The sequence below is a fragment of the Drosophila takahashii genome, chromosome 2R (assembly GCF_030179915.1).
Source record: "Drosophila takahashii strain IR98-3 E-12201 chromosome 2R, DtakHiC1v2, whole genome shotgun sequence".
NCBI classification, from domain to species: Eukaryota; Metazoa; Arthropoda; class Insecta; order Diptera; family Drosophilidae; genus Drosophila; species Drosophila takahashii.
Genome location: NC_091679.1, coordinates 38,377,574 through 38,396,618, shown reverse-complemented (window position 1 = coordinate 38,396,618; position 19,045 = coordinate 38,377,574). Strand labels below are relative to the sequence as shown.

At 44.6% G+C, this 19,045-nt stretch overlaps 5 protein-coding genes across 5 annotated transcripts; 4 read left to right on the top strand and 1 right to left on the bottom strand.

Moving 5' to 3' along the window:
• Positions 1-684: 684 nt before the first annotated feature.
• On the top strand, positions 685-1,836 carry LOC108058772 (WD repeat-containing protein 5). The gene has a single exon (XM_017143707.3). The coding sequence runs from the start codon at positions 713-715 to the stop codon at positions 1,751-1,753; it is 1,041 nt and encodes a 346-aa protein (XP_016999196.2). The 5' UTR covers positions 685-712; the 3' UTR covers positions 1,754-1,836.
• Positions 1,837-1,983: 147 nt separating this feature from the next.
• LOC108058757 (sodium-independent sulfate anion transporter) lies at positions 1,984-5,147 on the top strand. The gene is made up of 9 exons (XM_017143689.3): positions 1,984-2,138; positions 2,481-2,780; positions 2,837-3,061; positions 3,127-3,242; positions 3,672-3,975; positions 4,034-4,336; positions 4,394-4,539; positions 4,600-4,770; positions 4,835-5,147. Exons 1-9 carry the CDS (start codon positions 2,123-2,125, stop codon positions 5,039-5,041), a joined length of 1,788 nt encoding a protein of 595 aa, XP_016999178.2. The 5' UTR covers positions 1,984-2,122; the 3' UTR covers positions 5,042-5,147.
• Positions 5,148-5,418: 271 nt separating this feature from the next.
• On the bottom strand, positions 5,419-8,437 carry Sardh (Sarcosine dehydrogenase). The gene is made up of 3 exons (XM_017143760.3): positions 6,854-8,437; positions 6,655-6,797; positions 5,419-6,392 (listed from the first exon to the last, which is right to left on the bottom strand). Exons 1-3 carry the CDS (start codon positions 8,435-8,437, stop codon positions 5,420-5,422), a joined length of 2,700 nt encoding a protein of 899 aa, XP_016999249.2. The 3' UTR covers position 5,419.
• A 1,105-nt stretch (positions 8,438-9,542) lies between these two features.
• On the top strand, positions 9,543-13,279 carry HLH54F (basic helix-loop-helix domain-containing transcription factor HLH54F). Its single transcript, XM_017143695.3, has 3 exons — positions 9,543-9,793; positions 10,806-11,164; positions 12,804-13,279. Exons 1-3 carry the CDS (start codon positions 9,718-9,720, stop codon positions 13,113-13,115), a joined length of 747 nt encoding a protein of 248 aa, XP_016999184.2. The 5' UTR covers positions 9,543-9,717; the 3' UTR covers positions 13,116-13,279.
• A 569-nt stretch (positions 13,280-13,848) lies between these two features.
• On the top strand, positions 13,849-19,009 carry ACOX1 (acyl-CoA oxidase 1). The gene is made up of 8 exons (XM_017143742.3): positions 13,849-14,321; positions 16,682-16,841; positions 16,903-17,195; positions 17,253-17,548; positions 17,609-18,225; positions 18,287-18,392; positions 18,456-18,608; positions 18,668-19,009. The coding sequence occupies exons 1-8, from the start codon at positions 14,198-14,200 to the stop codon at positions 18,926-18,928; spliced, it is 2,010 nt and encodes a 669-aa protein (XP_016999231.2). The 5' UTR covers positions 13,849-14,197; the 3' UTR covers positions 18,929-19,009.
• The last annotated feature ends 36 nt before the right edge of the window (positions 19,010-19,045 follow it).

The window sequence follows — 19,045 nt, the reverse complement described above, 5'->3', positions numbered from 1 at the left end:
AGTTCAACGACTTGATTATCGCGCATTCTCCAATGTTGCCTTATATCTGTAAGTTTGTGCAGATTAGCAGCGGCAGCAAATAATTAGGTGACAAATTACCGGCACACCACCGGCCATTTGTTTAATTTTTTGTTAACAAGTCTGGGCAGCATAATAATAACAGGCTGTGCAAATAGACCGTTCTGTCGCCAAATATGTACTCACAACGCAAATTAATTGCCCTTGCTTGCTTTCTTTTTTTCAGTCAGATTTTTTACGCCCCCAGTCTGGGAACTCAAGCAAATATTGACAAAATGAAAGAGTAATAGTAAGGGAAGCAATTAACGATTGTTTTCACTCGGCAAATATTGTTGTAATAAAAGTTCTTAATGAATCGAAATTGCGCGCTTGGATTTGATATTACGGTACGTCACGTGATCTCCATTAAACTTTTTGTACTTATAAAAACTTAAATTGTTAATTATTAAAAAATTATACAATTTTAAGACATTTTTGTAAGATTAAAACTTAACGAACTTTTTGAAATGGGCGCCCATAATACTTGCATTAAGTTGGCAGCCCCATAAAGCTGAAAGTCAAACAGTTTTCGAAAATGTCAGCGCCAAGAAATGTCAAGGAATTCTACGAATTGTATTAGGATTAGTATCATTAAAAATATCCTTTTTTCTAACAACTATTTTCAAGACTGTTTTAGGATAAACATCGAGACACAATGAGTGAACTGACTGAAGCAGTGGCTGTGGGAGATCCCCGAACCGGAACTCCCATGCCGGAGACCGCCGACAGCCTCTTCAAGATGCCCTTGCCACCCACAATGACGCCTCTGGCCATGCCAAATAGCTTCTCCCCGGGATACGCCATCAAAAACTCGCTCCTCGGGCACCTGAGCTGCGTTTCGTCGGTGAAGTTCAGTCCAGATGGCGGGCACTTGGTCAGCGGCTCGGGCGACAGGCACCTCAAACTCTGGGACGTGGAGTCGGGCATTTGCCTCCAAACGCTGGCCGGGCACGGCATGGGCATCAACGATGTGGCCTGGTCGGCGGCTGGACTACTGGCCAGTTGCAGCGATGATAGGACAGTGCGCCTTTGGGATCCCCGCAGCGGAATCTGCTCCAAAACTCTGAAGGGGCACGGCGGCTTCGTCTTCGCCTGCTGCTTCAATCCGCAGTCCAACCTGCTGGCCTCCACCAGCTTCGACGAAACGGTGCGCCTGTGGGATGTGCGCACTGGGAGATGCCTGAAGAAAGTAACCGGCCACCTGGATCCCATCACCTCGGTGGACTTCAACCGCGAGGGCAGTCTCTTCGTGACCAGCAGCTTCGATGGCCTGGTGCGCGTCTGGGAGTCGAGCACCTGCCATGTGCTGAAGACCCTCGTCGAGGAGGACAACACTCCGGTGGGCTATGTCAAGTTCTCGCCCAACGGACGGTACATCCTGGCCTCCACGCTGAACAGCAACCTCAAGCTGTGGAACTACCAGAAGCCCAAGTGCCTGCGAGTCTATCGCGGTCATGTGAACGAGTCCTACTGCCTGACCTCCAACTTCTCCATCACCGCGGGCATTTGGATCGTCTCCGGCAGCGAGGATGGCACGCTGTGCATATGGAATCTGCAGACCAAGGAGCTGGTCCAAAAGGTCGCCACCCAGGGCGACCAGGTGCTCTGCACCGACTGCCATCCCAAGGCCAATGTGATGGCCAGCGGCTCTAAACAGAATACTTTCGCCATCAGAATCTGGCAGAGCAGCGAGTAGTAGAAGCTTTAGGCCTTCCGATTAACCTGTAACTGCTTTTCCTTTATCAAAAGGCCGGCCTGGCCATTAAGCAAACGCGCCGCTTGTCTTTGTAATTGTTGATCGTCGGCCTAACAGGGCTAACAAGATATGGCTTATGGCGGTATCGGTACCTGCTCTTGTAAATCTTATATGGCGAACACAAAGCGCGATTGCTCTCGGTTGCTCGACGCAAATCGGAGCTACAGTCGCGTCTGGAGCGGCACAACGAGCGGACGCCTTAGCTGCCCGGTATATATATATATATATATATACTCTGCGCAATTACCGATCTCCCGTTCGTTCTCAGTACCAGAAATCCAGTTCGAAGCTGGAGAGGCATTAGCGGCGATGAGGAGCAACGAGGGTGAGTAACTGCGCCCGGGGTTTTTCCGGAAACAGAACGGCTTTCAGGGTCAGTTGATTTATGTCTAGCGATTCCTCCCCGCCAGTGGGAAAGTGGGCTGTAATCGTATAAAATACGTGCCAATTCATAAAAGAGTATCTGAGTGGACTCTTATCTGCGTGGGGTAGTCCGTGCTCCTAGCGACCACCGACCGATAAGATGACCAGCCCAATGTCAATAAAAGCAACTGATCGGCAGATCGACAGATGTCCCAACACATGTTGCTGCCAGGGAAGATTAGGCCACAGGAGGAGGGGTTATCTAACTAATCAACTAATCCAAGGCCTGTTTTGGACCCCGCAGATAATCTGTACCGGGAGCAGCTCCCCAATGTGGGCTCGCTTATCAGGGATGCCGGCCGCAAGCTGTGTCGACCGGCGACAGTGACCAACAAGTTCCCCATCCTGAAGTGGCTGCCTCGCTACCGGTTGGAGTACATTATGCAGGACTTCATAGCGGGATTCACAGTGGGTCTGACGACCATACCGCAGGCAATTGCCTATGGAGTGGTGGCTGGTTTGGAGCCGCAATATGGATTATACTCCGCCTTCATGGGCTGCTTTACATACATCGTGTTTGGATCCTGCAAGGATGTTACAATAGGTGAGTTGGATCTTTGGTCTTTGCAATGCCACTGCTAATTTCCTAATCTCCTCCAGCTACAACCGCCATTATGGCCTTAATGGTCAACCAATATGCCACCATCAGTCCGGATTACGCTGTGCTGGTGTGTTTCCTGGCTGGCTGCATTGTTCTCATCCTTGGTTTGCTTAACATGGGCGTCCTGGTGAGATTCATCTCGATTCCAGTGATTACGGGCTTCACCATGGCGGCGGCCGTCACAATTGGCAGTGCCCAGATCAACAACATCGTGGGTCTGACCAGTGAGTTTCGAAAATTTGTACTTGAAAATATCATTCTACCTGAAATTTAAATCCACTCCGAATAGGTCCTTCAAATGACTTGCTGCCCGCCTGGAAGAATTTCTTCACCCACTTGTCGTCAATTCGGGTGTGGGATGCCCAGCTGGGTGTCTCCTCTCTCGTATTCCTGCTGCTCATGACGGTAGGAGGGCAATTAAAATACAAATTTATAATATGCTGCTTCCAATTGAAACCAATCAGCCTTGTTCTCGCTTCTACTTCCGATCGGTTGATTGTAAAATATATTGACGTTTCGTTCGAGATCAGGTTTTCTGTTAAATATTTGGGTAAAAACTAAACTAATAATATTTTAACTTAATTTTTTAGTTAATTGATTGTTACACATAGCATCGTATGGTCTTCGTTTTAAACACATTTACACCCTCAGCAGGAAAAAAAGATTTTTAAATGTTTGCTTAAATTAAAAATGTTAGTTTTTTAATATCTAATTCTTTTTTTTTAGGAACAGCAAACATTTTTTAAATTTTAGCAGAATCAAACATAATAATCTTTTATCTTTATAATTTAATGGAATTTAATTAAATGATTTCCAAAAATTACTTACTTACAGCGCGTAAAGGACATCAAATGGGGCAACCGGATTTTCTGGAAGTACCTTGGCCTCTCCCGCAATGCCCTGGCTGTGATCTTTGGCACCTTTCTAGCCTACATCTTGAGTCGAGATGGCAATCAGCCCTTTCGGGTCACGGGAAACATTACGGCCGGAGTGCCGCCCTTCCGTCTGCCTCCCTTCAGCACCACTGTGGATGGCGAGTACGTTTCCTTTGGCGATATGATCAGCACTGTGGGCGCTTCTCTGGGTTCCATTCCCCTGATCTCGATCCTGGAGATAGTGGCAATTTCCAAGGCATTCTGTAGGTATACCGTGCACTAGCTTTGAAGGAAATATCTTAAAGGATTCCCAATTTACAGCAAAGGGTAAGATTGTGGACGCCTCGCAGGAGATGGTGGCCCTGGGAATGTGCAACATCATGGGCAGCTTTGTGCTCTCCATGCCTGTAACCGGATCCTTTACCCGAACGGCTGTAAACAATGCCAGTGGTGTGAAAACTCCCCTGGGAGGAGCAGTCACTGGTGCCCTAGTGCTCATGGCCCTGGCTTTCCTGACCCAAACTTTCTACTTCATACCCAAATGCACGCTGGCTTCAATTATTATAGCAGCCATGATATCGCTAGTGGAGCTGCACAAGATTAAGGATATGTGGAAATCTAAAAGTGAGTATAAAGTTTACTATAGGTTATAGCTTCTAACGCTCGGTATTTCTCTTACAGAGAAGGATCTGTTTCCCTTTTTGGTTACTGTTCTCACTTGCATGTTCTGGAGTTTGGAATACGGAATACTCTGTGGCATTGCTGCTAATATGGTCTATATTTTATATAGCAGTGCACGTCCCCATGTAGACATCACACTGGAAAAGGTGAGATTATCCTTTTCTATATATATATAGTATAAAAAATAACAATTCATTATATTCCAGATCAATGGTCATGAAGTGAGCGTGGTGGATGTGAAACAGAAGCTGGACTACGCCTCCGCTGAATATCTCAAGGAGAAGGTGGTGCGATTTCTGAATAATCAAAACGGCGAGACGCACTTGGTGGTCATAAAGGGCGACGAGATTAACTCCATTGACTATACAGTCGCCATGGTAATTATCCCTTGAAAAGCAAACAGTTTATCTATCAGATTATAATGATTGCTCTTTATCACAGAACGTTGTCTCCATGAAGGGCGACTTGGAGGCCCTCAACTGCGCCATGATCTGCTGGAACTGGAACATCGCCTCCGCCGGCGTCGTTTGCCGCCTCAGCAGCGATCTGCGTCCCATCTTCAAGTTCGATTTGTCACTTGAGGAGGTGGTGGCTGGCCACTTCGACAGTCCCTCCAACACAGCCTCCACTGTGACCATCCAGGCCTAGACACTCTAGATTATTTTCACTAACATTTAAGCTGAAAGTATTACCTCAAGATCACAATTTAATAGAGTTGCATTTAAGAAAAAAGAAAACAACCACTTGAGAGGCGACAGTTTGTCTGGGGAAAGCAAGTGATCTAGGATTACGTCTGGAGAATCGTGTCCTTCGAAGAAACTGAGAAATGATGTCATAATAGTTGGTCAGGGAAATTAATTGAGCCGTTGACCGCAACTCGCAGACTGCCTGTCGGCGACCTTTCTCCGAACCTCCTTTCACGAGGAAAGTAATTTATGACCCCATATATAAGGCAGGCACTTCACTTTGGACGAGAGAAATTCCCTTTGCAAGGAAAACGAGTTCTTGGAAACAAAAGGCTCATCTTTATTTATTATTAGGTTTGGTTTTGGACTCGATTGCATAGTTACCGAGAACCCGTTGGCCGGTGGGATCGAATGGGCTGCGCAAGTGGCAGTCGGCGCGATACTTCTTGCCCAAGATGTCTACCTCGTACTCCCCGTTCCTTATGTAATCAGCATCGATGATCTGTCCATCTGGCCTGGAAATGTACGCCTGTCCGAGGGGTTTTCCCAGGCTATAGGCATATTCCGCTCGTCGCAGGATGCCCACTGGTTCGCCATTCCGATAGACACCCTCCAGACCCCAAATGGGGATTTGATCCTGGAGCGTCAGGTAAACCAGGCGCTTCTTCAGGCCTTTAGTTCGCTGCTTTTCAATTGCCGCCTTGCCACGATACTCAGCTCCTGTTTTGCGACAGGTGAATCCCAAGCCAGCTTCCAGGGGAGTATTATCCGGACGCAGATCGAAGCTCCACAAGTGGTAGCCCTTCTCGCTGCTGAGGGAGTACAGCGATCGGTAGCCAGCATTGCGGAGATCCTGTTCAGCACCAGCATTCATCAGACTCCGATAAACGGCCACACAATCCTTCTTGGGCACATGGAGCTCGTAGCCCAGTTCACCCACAAAGCTCACGCGGAGCAGGCGGAGACCCACATCGCCGAACTTGGCCAAGCGAGTGCTATTCGGTGGCACCTGCTCATCGGACAGATCGCAGTCGATGAGGGGCTGCAGGATCTTCCGGCTGTTCGGTCCTTGAATGGATATCACACCTAATTCCGCGGTCAGGTCCTTGAGGCTGGCATTGAATCCTTTCCTACGGATCTCTGCCCTCAGAGAGCTGTATGTGTAGAAGGCAGAGGCGCCACCAGCCACGATATAGAAGCCCTGACCATTGAACTTTGGATCGTGGACCTCACCGGAACCGCTCGCCAAACGGGAAATGGTCACATCGGCCTCCACTCCGCCAGCATCGTTAAGGGCACAGGTGTAGACAGTTCTAAGAGGCATTAAATAGTTGGTTATTAATAGGTTTGATTCTAAACAATTATAATTATAACAATTATAAAATATATTAAATTATTCACACCATAAAAAGCATGTTCCCGTAAAATCGATATGGCTATGTAAATTTCAGGTCTTGCAAAACCCATATCGTTTTTACATGAAATACTCTTTTCGACAAGGAAAAATTGATCTTAAATAATGTAAAATCGATCTACGTTTCATATCGATTTTTTTTGGTTGTACCATTGACTTACTTGCTGGGATCCCGGTTGGTGTTGGCCGAAAAGAGCCAGTCGGCGGCCTCCTGAGCTTGAGGACCCTCTAGCAGAAGCTTGGCGAAGTAGCTCATGTTGAAGACCACCGCATTATTTCGACAGGCCATTGCCTCCGATCCAATCTAAAAAACAAACGCTTAGGTCAAAACCTGCAGATAAGAAAGCTTCCCCTACTCACCAGATCGTGGTACTCGGAGAATCTGCTGTAGTGAAGATCGCCGTCCAGAACCTTCTCGTACTCGCTGTCCTGGTTTCTCTGGTGGCCATAGCTTCCGTACCAGTCATACGGTTGCACCACTGCTTTCCTAGAACCGGAGGGTAGGAAGAATCCTGGCCTCTCCCAACCCTGCTTCTCCTCCATGACGGCTCCCGCCTTCGTCATCTCGTCGTGCAGGGGATCCTTTTGGAAATCACGACCCGCCAGAGGTTGATCGTACTTAAACACCATGCTGTAGTTCTTCACGTAGCTCTCGTGTGACTTTTCCCTGATCCACTGGGTGGCTTTGCCCTGCTCCTGGGTGAATCTACGCAGATCAAAGCCGAACATGGGCAGATCCGGCTGGCCTTGGATGACCCACAGGGCAGTCTGCTCCCCGCAGCCACCGCCGAACATCATTCCCGCCGAATTGAAGCCGCAATTGTGGTACAGTCCATCTAGAATCGGATCCGGACCCATCAGGGGTTTGTGATCGGGTGTAAATGATTCCGGACCACAAACAGTGCTCTTCACACCGTATTTCGCATAACTGGGACACAATTTCTGGGCTCCCTCGACATGAGCCTCAAAGACCGACCAATCCAGTTCATAGAGGCCAAAATGGAAGTCCTTGGGAACGGGTTCCAGTAATATAGGATTCGGTTCGTAGCCACCCATGCAGATGGCGTCGCCTTGGATGCGGAAGTAGGTGGAGTAGTCATGATCTCTGATGTTGGGCAGCCCTCTTACTCCGGGAATGGATTCCGAGACAATATAGGCATGCTTCATGGGCACCAGGGGAAGGTGAGAGCCGTGCTTGGCCACCAGATCGCGACCCCAGACCCCAGTGGCATTCACCACCTTCTCCGCTTTGATGTCCCCAAAAGGGGTGGTTACACCCACAACCTTCTTACCCCTCGGGGTTTGTTCCACCAGTAGGTCATCCACTCCACAATTCTCGATCACCTGGGCACCCAGATTGGTAGCTGCCTTCTTGAGGGCAGCACACAGCATCGCCGGATCCATGACACCGTCACCGGGAGAGTACAGAGATCCCACAAAGGCCGAGTGATCCAGGAGGGGGAACAACTTTTGGGTTTCCTCGGGACTCAACACTTGGTTCTCGATACCCAGAGCCGAACCCACTGTGGCCAATCTGCGATACTCATCCAGACGCGTTTCATTGTGGGCGATGAATATGCCTCCGTTTTGAATCCAACCCGGATCCAGACCCGTTTCCTCCTCCAGTCCCTGGAGCATCCGACGCGAATTGGCCAGCAGCTGAATATCCACATCGTTGGGACGCAGGCGCCACAATAATCCGGCGGTGTGCCAGGTGGTTCCGGCCGTGAGTTGGGCACGTTCCAGGAGAACCGCTTTGACACCACGACGCGCCAGGTGATAGAGGGTGTGACAGCCCGCCGAGCCACCGCCAATTACCACCACATCCGCTGAGGCTGGCAGGGATCCACTTGGCTGCTGACGGGCTCCTCCTCCTCCATCTGCTTTCACTTGCTTGCTGATCTCCCGGCGGGATGTCTGCTGCAGGATGCGATGGCGCCACATCTCGAAATGCTACCACGCGCGGCGAATATAGAATCTCAACTAAATACTTAGTACTGTCCCGCCTTGATAATCTCCCGCTGAATGGGTCTGATGGTCCAATCTGATGACCCCTTGGGTCAGCATCCTGATAAACCTGCTGCCCGTGACGTCCCATCCAAGGCCTTAGGCCCTAATCAAGGCTACGACTCTACAAAGGCCTCTTCTTATCTCGGTTTCGGAGGTGTGCCAAGTAGTAAAATTAGTTCAGAGCTTCCTAGGTCAAAAAACAATTTAATCTTACCAATTTTAGTTTAAATATAGATGCTTTTGCGGATTATAATTTCAATATTAATTTAAATTAATCTGATTAACAGCAATTAATTCTACGAGCTTTAGGAGCTAATTTAATTGTTAGTTGAGTTATGGGAAAATACAACCTTAAAGACACTATAATTGTGCCCTGTGTATAGTTTCAGAAATTGTTACTGCGAACTTTTTTAAATATTTTTGGACTATTTGAAAAATGTAGAAATATATAGAGACGAATACTTAAATGATTTTCACTTTGTTATAATTTCAATATTCATTAAAATGCTTTTTCTTAACACTAATTTAATGATTATATTATTTTGGCCACCACTCGCAGACAATTTGAAGAGCAAAGAAATATAATTTCCCCATAATAGAGTCAAATACTCAAATGACTTCCACCCTGACCCCCAAAACAGGATACGCAGTTGAACCACAGGATTATGATCACTCCGGTTTGGCATTAATGCTTATCCCTAAATGCACTACGGGACCGAACCCAGGTGGTGCCATCTGGAACCGGAGGCTTGGCACGCTTCGCACTCGCTTGTCGCACATCCTTGGGACGCAGCTCCGAAATAGACCGATAAACAGAGCGATTCATTTTGAATTTTCCCGCAGAACGAGCGGATGGAAGAAGACTGGGCCAATGTGGTGGCAGCCAGAAGCTAAACATCCGAGAAAGAGACCGCCGATCGCACCATGTGTCGGGGTTCCTCCGCCAATTGGGACTGTTTGCGGAGCAGGCACGCCCACCAGAGGTGCCAGAAATAGCCGGATTCTGGAGAGTAGAGAGTGCTCAAAAAGGAGGCTCTCCCCGTAACCCTTGACAGAAGTGCTCTATGTGCCACGCAGATCGGACGTATTTGACTCGTAGATCAGTTTCGGTTCGATACGGTTCGATTTTAATTGAAAAGACTGAGTAATTGGATTTAAATATCCAATTTGAATATTTCAAAAGTGATACTTGTGATACTAAATATTGTGCAATAATGCCACGCAAGAAGCGTTCTTCCAGCCCCATGGATCTTTTCGACGACGATTTCGATGAGGATGCTAGCTCTCAAAGTAAGTTTTATATATAAAATTATAAGCTTTTTTGTGATAAGCAACCACTTTTAAAAATATAATGGCTTATATTTTGAATTACTTTCCTATCTATACAAATAAAATTTAATATCTTATCCAAACAAATTATTGAAAAACTTCAATAGTCCATTGAAAATCAATCTGCACCTGTAGTTTTTATACCCGTTACTCGTAGAGTAAAAGGGTATATTGTATTCGTGCAAAAGTATGTAACAGGTAGAAGGAAGCGTTTCCGACCCCATAAAGTATATATATTCTTGATCAGGATCACTAGCCGAGTCGATCTAGCCATGTCCGTCTGTCCGTCTGTCTGTCTGTCTGTCTGTCCGTCTGTCCGTATGAACGCTGAGATCTCGGAAACTATAAAAGCTAGAAGATTGACATTTTGCATGCAGATTCTAGGAGTTCCTACGCAGCGCAAGTTTGTTTCAAAAGGGTGCCACGCCCCCTCTAACGCCCACAATCGCATATATACGATTTTAAAAATTTCAATATTTTGGAAAAGTAAAAATGCAGTTTTATTGTGTTTATCAATACCTATCGAAATGTAGAAGAAATTTTTTAAATCGGACCATTCGTTAAAAAGTTACGGCGGATCAAAGTTTTTCTCCATCTCTTTCGCACTCCCTTTAGCTGAGTAACGGGTATCTGATAGTCGGGGCACCCGACTATAGCGTTCTCTCTTGTTTTTGTATGAAATATATATTTTACAGACTACTGTGCTTTCGTTCATTAATATTCTTAACAATTTAATTAATACCTATCCAATCTAATTTGTAGCATAACAGTGTATTTAATATTATATCATACAAAATAAATTTAATCAATTCAACTCACTAAACCTCTAAGTTTGAATTTAATTATTTTTTAAGCATTCGATTTGAATAATATTCAGATATAGTTAATTTAAATTAATTTAAGCTTAAATATTACTTTGCGTTTATGAGAAAAATCTAAGTATATGTTAACTGTTATCTTTTCAAATTAATAGGCTCCCAGCCGCCGGTGCAGCGAAATGCGGCCAATGCCCGGGAGCGAATGCGAATGCGGGTGCTTTCCAGCGCCTACGGACGCCTCAAGACCAAGCTGCCCAACATTCCGCCGGACACGAAGCTCTCCAAGTTGGACACGTTGCGTCTGGCCACGCTCTACATCAAGCAGCTAATTACGGCCGTCGAAACGGGGAGCAATGGCAGCCACACCCACTCGCACAGCCACCCGCACAACCACAGTCACCACCTCAACCACAGCCACTCGAGCACCGCCAGTTCCGACGGCCTGGACACGAGTCACATGGCAGAAGCCTCCGGAGCAGGCAATTACCATTTCCACAACAGCGGACACGGCATGGTAAGTGTCACACAATCGCGATCCCTGTCCCCCAATAAGTGATGTCACTGGCACCACTTAACGATGCACTGCATCCGCGGCTAATGAATGAAACCGCATTGCTGAGAAGGTGAATTTCAGGTGGATAGCGTCACATAATGACAGGTATCGTCGGGGATCCACAGTGATACTCCCAAGATCAACGTAATCTAATTGCATAGTAATGATCAGCAGGTTGAGAATTCTCATATTACTTTACTGCGGTTTTTTAGGGAATTTTAAGAAAATGTATATTCTAATTATTTTAATTAGAATTTCTAATAACTTTAAAGGAAATAATTCCTAGGGTTCTTAATTCTGTTATTCTATTACCATCAAAGGAATACGATTTTAGGGTTTCTAAATAATTTCTTTTAAATCTGAGATACATGTTAAAGTGTAATTTATATTCAAAAACTTCGAAATATTTGATATTTCCGTAACAGGAATATAGAAACATTAGAGGCGTCGTTTTTATAAAACCCATTAAGTAATTACTTATTCATCTAATTAAATTTGTTTTAGATTAGTTAGGTAATGTAATTTAATTCCCCACAGTAATGGGGTATTTCAATTGAAACTGACCGAATCTTAGATCAAAAATCCCAAGCGATTGTGCATATATTTATGGTGCAACATCTGGTTGGTGATTCCGATACGGCGACAAGTATTTCCACCTTTTCTAGGTGGAGGTGGACCCATACCCCATCCCAAGACCAAGACCGGAGTCAGCCATTCAGCCAGGCCCCCCACTAGAACATCGAAATCACATTTTGTGATTTCAGACTGCCTCGCTTTCCTGTAATCCGATACTTTTGTGAATTTCGAAAATATTAAATATGAGTGACAGGCAAGTGGAGCGGGGGTGGAATGGTGACGCTACCGCAGACCTGCGGATCGGGATGGGGGGCACTAGTTAGTCTTTGCCTTTTATTTTTAAAGATGCTCGACTTTGATGCGACAAAGTGAATGACATCCGAGGGAAAGTGTCGCCCTCAGTAGTTTTCCCACTCTTGATAATTGTAATTAAAATTTGTCTAACCGTGTTTATTCATTCTCGCCGGAGTTTACACAATCTATCACTCAAGATTCATGGCGCACAACTTATCTAAATAGAAGCAATTGTTTACCCGCCGAATGCGTGAAAAATTCAGCAAATACGGTTCCGTCTTGTGCCCATATGGCGGCAAATTCCCGACCCTATCCGAATTTATCCTATTTCATCTTATTCCATCTTATCCCATCCCACTTTCCATCGCACGCGCCCAAGATGATCTGGTGGGAACAACCCATTGGTTCGGTATTTGCTCGCTATCCTATCCCTAGCATCCCTATATCCCATTCCCATTTACCATTTACCATATATGCCATACAAATGAGTGTCTCTTGTCCGCAAGTGTTTGGCTGTTTATGTTTTTATAGATCCGTTAATGAGGCTGTTATTGTAGAGATCTATGGATGAGGCGGGGGGCACTAAAAACAATCAAAGTTGCGTAAACAAACAATGGCGCTGTCTGGGATGGGTTGTCGTCATATTGTTCCAAATATAGCCCCTGCGGTTTCCTCGACTTTTATGATTTATGTCTCTTTTTCACCAATTTGTTCGTATTATTTCTTGCAGAGCTGGCCCTTCGAGTTCCACCAGAGCAGTCGCAGTCTGGCCTATGTCTCGTCACCTTCAACCACCAACTCCTCGTCCACTCGCCTGGATTGGCAATCCCTGCATCCGCAATCCTATCCAAAGTCCACACGCAGCGAAACCCATGTCGCCGCGGATCTCAGTTACCATCAGTTGCCGGAATCGTCGCACAGTCACTGGTATCCGGCGGAAATGCATCAAATGGAGCCAGCGGCCAGCTGTTCGTATGAGACGGGAATGGGGCAGCATCAGCGGGGTCTGGCCATAGCCACCAGTCACTCGCAAGGCATTTAAATGGATTTCTTATCTCGAATGTTGTTCTCACCCAAGCCAAATGTAATTTACTCTACCACCTAGAAAGTGTATTAAAACGTGATTTACTTGTATATGTATCCGTATGTGCAAACCCAAAGATTGGTGTTACCTCATGATCTTTTAACTAGCAAATATATAAATGTTTTTATAAAAAAAGTTAATTTTGCATTTAATTTAAATTGGCGCCACTTTGCAGTAAAGGGCATTAAAGTTTTGATTTTTGAACTAGAGGTTCTATATATCATTTCCATAATATTTTAAAACTACTATATTTATTGATAAATTATAGTTATCCAGATCATTGCCGTTACTCATTTTAAATTCAAAATGGGGAGCTGCCAACCGATTTTTACATTACTACCGCGCTGCCAATCGATATTTTATACCAGCAGCCTGGCCCCAAAACAGCTGATTTTCTCGCAATACAAACAAAGAACTCCTAACAACAAAAGTAAATGTATGTATTTCTCAAGGCAAAACTTTGATACCCTACTTATTATAAATGTGGGGAAATTAAAGTTTTGTAAATGGTTTGGTCATTTATATTAAGTCTATAAAATATGGCAACCTTCATACAGTAATTTATAGAACTAAACTTGTAAAATTAAGCAAGCGAAAGACAGTTCCTTTATTGGAACTGCAAACAGATGGCGAGTGCTCAAGTACTCTTCACCTGTAGGGTATTTATTTTGTGTATTTAGTCATGAATGTAGTCCAACAACAATCGCCAGAGAACAGTAATTGCGCTAGAGATTATTTCAACACAAAAGCCAACTTATTACATATGTATTTTCTCGGTTAAAGTTCATCTCGCTCGAGGGCTAATGCCGATTAGATTTCGATTTGGCGGATCAGATCAGCGGCACATAATCTGGAATGGGTTTTGTCCACCAGTGGAGGAGCACTTGACTGCCCATTGAGCGCAATTCGCGATTCGTTTCCCCGCAGCAATCAGTCAGTACGCGATATTCACCGAAGACGGACGCCTTGCGGTGGCTCTACGATCCATAATAACCCACAACCTGTTTACGTGACTTGATTACTGCTACTGCTACTGCAAAATGCCAGCCAAACAAGTGAATCCGGACCTGCTGAAGGAGCGCAGCACGGCCACCTTCGATGCCCGGGAGTTCTCCGTTTTGTGGGCGGGCGGCGAGGAGCGCTTTAAGGAGAAGAAGGCCCTAGGTGAGCTTACTACTTAAAACCCCGGATTGCAAGCTCTTCTGGTGACCCCGACAGTCGCTCACATTAACCGGTCACCTAAAGCTTTGCCAGAGCTTGACGAATGTGCAAGAAACTGTGCCAGAAGCATGACTTGGCAATTAAACTAGGCTTAAAGTCTCAAAAGAGCTATTTTTAGATGCGCTATTCTGAAAATATCTATGTATAATCTTTATCAGGTATAAGGCTACCTAATATATTGTTGAAAACTAAGCTTACAAATCATTTAGAAATATTCTCTATCAACACTCAAAATAAATTTAACCCTAAATTTTAGAAAATCGCCATTAAAATTTCTTTTTCCTAAATACAAGAAAGTTATTTCTAAATCTAAGGAAATTTTTCTTAAGTCAAGAAAGTTTTCCTTAAATCCAGGAAGTTTTTCTTAAATATAGATAATGGTTACCATGAACTAAAATCACCCTAAAATCTAGAAAAAATGCCCTTAAAATTAGAAATTATTTTCTGAAAAATAGAAAGGCAAACGAAAATAATAAAATATTTTGGCAACACCTTTTCTAAAAATGAGTGCCCTAACCCTAAAATTAAGCTAACCCTAAATAATAGAAACATTTTCTAAAAAGTAGAAAGTTTTTCTAAAAAATAGAAATAGTTGTTTTCACATGCTCTGGCACACCAAAATGTTCAATGCCAGAACTTGTCAGCTGCCGGGCGGCTGTACTCGTAGCGCAGACGGTTAAAGCGCTTGGTTAGAAATCGAATCGACCCTGGTTCGAGTCCCAGAGCAAACTATTTTTTACCTTTTTTTTTATTATTTTTTTTAGGTTTTTTTTAAATTTGTTTTTTTACTCTTTTTTTTATTCCTTTTTTTTATTAATGGCAAGCGGTAAACCGAAAATAATTTGGTTTTTATTCAGCTATTTACTATATACTACACATAATATAAATTGCGATAGCATAAATATATACATAAGTATATATGTATGTAAATAAGTAAAACGCGAATGGTCAAAATTATGCAATTAGTATTCAAATGTATTCTCCGCTTGACCCTTTACATACAATGCTCGGTTTGCCACAGCAAATTTAAGTGCTACAATGGCCCAGTATGTAGGCCGTTCGCTCCTCGCGCGGGAGACCCGGGTTCGATTCTCACCGACGGACAAGTAAAAATGTAAGTTTTTTTCATGAAGATAAAATATTAACTAATCATAATTTCTACATTCCCAATCTTCCGCAGTCCCGTAGTCCACATTTACAACAACATTTGGCTTTGGTTAGATAAGAAATCCAAGCGCAAATACATAATAATATATACATAACCTTTAACATTCACAATATACAAGACACACAACGCCTGCATATGTATATAGGGAGGAGTACATAATATAAACGTATATACAAAAAAAATCATGATTGAACATGTTTTTTTGTTTTGTTTTTAATTTCTAATTTTTAGGAAAATTTCCTACTTTTTAGAAATTTTTGCCCTTAAATTTAGTAAAATTACCCTAAAATTTAGAAATATGACGTCAAAAAAAATCAAAAATATAGAAAAATGTGACCCTAAAATTTAGGGCGAGCTTGTCTTGAAGACAAAAGTAGGGCGATTTCCTTGACTTTAGGGTTAATTTTATTTTGAGTGAATCCTTTTGTTTTGATACGTTTCTTCGTATTTAGAAATCCTATATTTCTGTATCAGGCCCTCTTTGATATATTGATATATTATTGCTCAAAACCAATCTTAGAAACAATATATGAATATTCTATATCAACCCCTTTGTTTTGATACGCTTCTTCGTCTTTAAAATTCCCATACTAAAACTAGCTTGGTATTAACTATTCCTCAAATCAAAACTAAGCTTAAAAATCACTTATGTATTCTCTATCAACCCCTTTGTTTTGATACGCTTCTTCTGCGTCCATTCATTCATCAGTTTTGATGCACAGGCCCCAGAGTTCATTAATTATGTATTCCGAATAAACAAGCCGCTACAAGTTAATCAGCACCTATTAGCCAGCTCATAAGTTATTAATCTTTGAACTTCGCACGAATCTCGATCAATCCGAGTTGCCGTGCACTTTGAATGTTTGCTACTACACCCCGAACCATCTATTTCCAGAGCCACTTGAAAATGGTTTAGCTGATAGGTTTATCTGACAGATTTGCCCGGTAGTCAAAGGCATCATAAATGGACAATGCACGGTAACACCCGAGAATTAACGAAGAATAGTGACCACTCATGATTACGCGGCGGAAATCGAGAACGCTTATCTTTATGGCACATCCTAAAATATTAAATCCCGTCCTTTATGTTTCAAGGTAGCCTGAAACTGATACCTTTCTTTTATTTATTACACAGAGAAAATGTTTCTGGAGGATCCTGCCCTTCAGGACGACCTGCCCATTTCTTATTTGTCGCACAAGGAGCTCTATGAACACAGTCTGCGCAAAGCCTGCATCATTGGGCAGAAGATCCGAAAGCTACGTGCTGATGGCGAGGATGGAGTGGATACCTACAAGTAAGGATAACCTTAATTAAGCTACTATAGATTGTAGATTCTAATTATTATACTTTCACAGTGCTTTGCTCGGTGGATCCTTGGGGGCGGCTATTTTGAAGGAGGGCAATCCTCTGGCCCTGCACTACGTGATGTTTGTGCCCACCATCATGGGCCAGGGAACGATGGACCAGCAGGTGGAGTGGCTGAGCAAGGCCTGGGACTGCGAGATCATTGGCACCTACGCTCAGACAGAGCTGGGTCACGGAACCTTCCTGCGTGGCCTGGAGACCCGGGCCGACTACGATGCCAGCACCCAGGAGTTTGTGATAAACACACCTTCACTCAGTGCCTACAAGTGGTGGCCAGGAGGATGTGAGTTCTAAATGCTTTTTAATACCTATAAATTGTAATAATACCTCTTATTTCCAGTGGGACACACTGCCAACCATGCGGTGGTGGTGGCTCAGCTCTACACCAAGGGCGAGTTCCGAGGCCTGGCTCCCTTCATTGTCCAGCTGAGGGATTCCGACACGCACCAACCCATGCCGGGCATCGACATCGGAGATATTGGCACCAAGCTCGGCATGAAGGGCGTGAACAATGGCTATCTGGGCCTGAAGAACGTGCGCGTGCCTTTGAACAACATGCTGATGAAGAACCAGCAGGTTCTGCCCGATGGCACCTATGTGGCGCCCAAGAACAGCGTGCTTACCTACGGAACTATGGTAGGTTTATCAATCCTTACTCTTTTTAAGGCAGATTTTTAATTCAGATTTTTTTTACAGATGTTTGTGCGTTGTGCTCTGATCCGTGATACTGCACAGAGCCTGGCCAAGGCATCCACCATTGCCACCAGGTACTCGGCTGTCCGACGACAGAGCCCCATTGATCCCAACCAGCCGGAACCCCAAATCATGGATCACACCACACAGCAGCTTAAGCTTTTCCCCCAGATAGCCAAGGCTATTGTTTTTAAGACGACGGGGGATGGCATTTGGAACATGTACAATGTGATATCTGGCGAGATCGAGCAGGGAAACCTGGATCGCCTCCCGGAAATGCATGCTCTGTCCTGCTGTCTGAAGGCCATCTGCAGTGCTGATGCCACCGCCGGCGTGGAAACCTGCCGTCTGTCCTGCGGCGGACACGGTTACATGGACTGCTCCAACTTTCCCACGATTTACGGCATGACCACAGCTGTGTGCACTTATGAGGGCGAGAACACAGTGATGCTGCTGCAGACTGCTCGCTATCTGGTTAAGGTCTATGGACAGGCGCTGAACGGAGAGAAGTTGGTGCCCACGGTTTCCTACATAAATGAGGCACTGAACCAAAAGAAATTCGTTAACTTCGATGGATCATTGGAGTCCATTGTCAAGGCATTCCAGTTTGTAGCCGCCAAGTGAGTGGAGCTTAGAAAACTTATATCGAATTAAGTATTTAATGGTAAATTTGTATTTTAGCAAAACCCGCATTGCCTACGAACAGATTGAACTGCGTCGCAAGCAGGGACATGGTGTTGAGGTGGCAGCTAACCTGTGTGGAACCTTCCTGACAGCAGCTGCAGATGTAATTTAAAATGTTCTATTGTGAGATTGCATATCAAACTACATGTGTATCTATTCCCTGCAGCTTCATGGACGTGCCTTCCTGGCGCAGACTGCCTACACGGAACTCTTGGCCTTATCCCGCGAGGTCTCGCCTGCTTTGGCTGATGTCCTGAAGGTGGTGCTGGAGCTTTATCTGGTGGACGCCTGCCTCAACCGCATTGGCGACTTCTTGCGGGTAGGATTTATAAACATTTTCGGTTTCAAACATTCTAATTAACATCTCTGCTCTTACAGTTTATTGATCTAACCGATCAAGACGTCACGTCACTAGAAGTGCGCCTAGAAAACTGCTTAAAGCGCCTGCGTCCCAATGCCGTCAACCTGGTGGACAGCTTCGATCTGCACGATCGCGTTTTAGACTCCGCATTGGGCGCCTACGATGGCAATGTGTACGAGCACATCTTCGAGTCTACGAAGAAGAATCCGCTGAACAAGGAGCCAGTGAACGGAGCATTCCACAAGTACTTGAAGCCATTCATGAAGGCTCACCTCTAGGCTCTATTTTATTACTCGGGAAGATCCCCTCTATTGTTACTATTGTAAATATACCTATATGTTTGTATTGTTTCCGTATTATGCAACTGTATGCTTAGCAATTGGTCCGAATGACAA

Bases quoted from the DNA above. Each gene is read 5' to 3' on its own strand.
- Sardh (XM_017143760.3), bottom strand. From the start codon at position 8,437: ATGTGGCGCCATCGCATCCTGCAGCAGACATCCCGCCGGGAGATCAGC. The intron at 6,798-6,853 runs GTGAGTAGGGGA...TTTGTTTTTTAG, and splicing joins TCTCCGAGTACCACGATCTG to ATTGGATCGGAGGCAATGGC. The intron at 6,393-6,654 runs GTAAGTCAATGG...AATGCCTCTTAG, and splicing joins ACCAACCGGGATCCCAGCAA to AACTGTCTACACCTGTGCCC.
- LOC108058772 (XM_017143707.3), top strand. From the start codon at position 713: ATGAGTGAACTGACTGAAGCAGTGGCTGTGGGAGATCCCCGAACCGGA.
- ACOX1 (XM_017143742.3), top strand. From the start codon at position 14,198: ATGCCAGCCAAACAAGTGAATCCGGACCTGCTGAAGGAGCGCAGCACG. The intron at 16,842-16,902 runs GTAAGGATAACC...ATACTTTCACAG, and splicing joins GATGGAGTGGATACCTACAA to TGCTTTGCTCGGTGGATCCT. The intron at 18,226-18,286 runs GTGAGTGGAGCT...TTTGTATTTTAG, and splicing joins TTCCAGTTTGTAGCCGCCAA to CAAAACCCGCATTGCCTACG.
- LOC108058757 (XM_017143689.3), top strand. The intron at 3,243-3,671 runs GTAGGAGGGCAA...ACTTACTTACAG, and splicing joins TATTCCTGCTGCTCATGACG to CGCGTAAAGGACATCAAATG. The intron at 3,976-4,033 runs GTAGGTATACCG...CCCAATTTACAG, and splicing joins GGCAATTTCCAAGGCATTCT to CAAAGGGTAAGATTGTGGAC.
- HLH54F (XM_017143695.3), top strand. From the start codon at position 9,718: ATGCCACGCAAGAAGCGTTCTTCCAGCCCCATGGATCTTTTCGACGAC. The intron at 9,794-10,805 runs GTAAGTTTTATA...TCAAATTAATAG, and splicing joins TGAGGATGCTAGCTCTCAAA to GCTCCCAGCCGCCGGTGCAG. The intron at 11,165-12,803 runs GTAAGTGTCACA...TATTTCTTGCAG, and splicing joins ACAACAGCGGACACGGCATG to AGCTGGCCCTTCGAGTTCCA.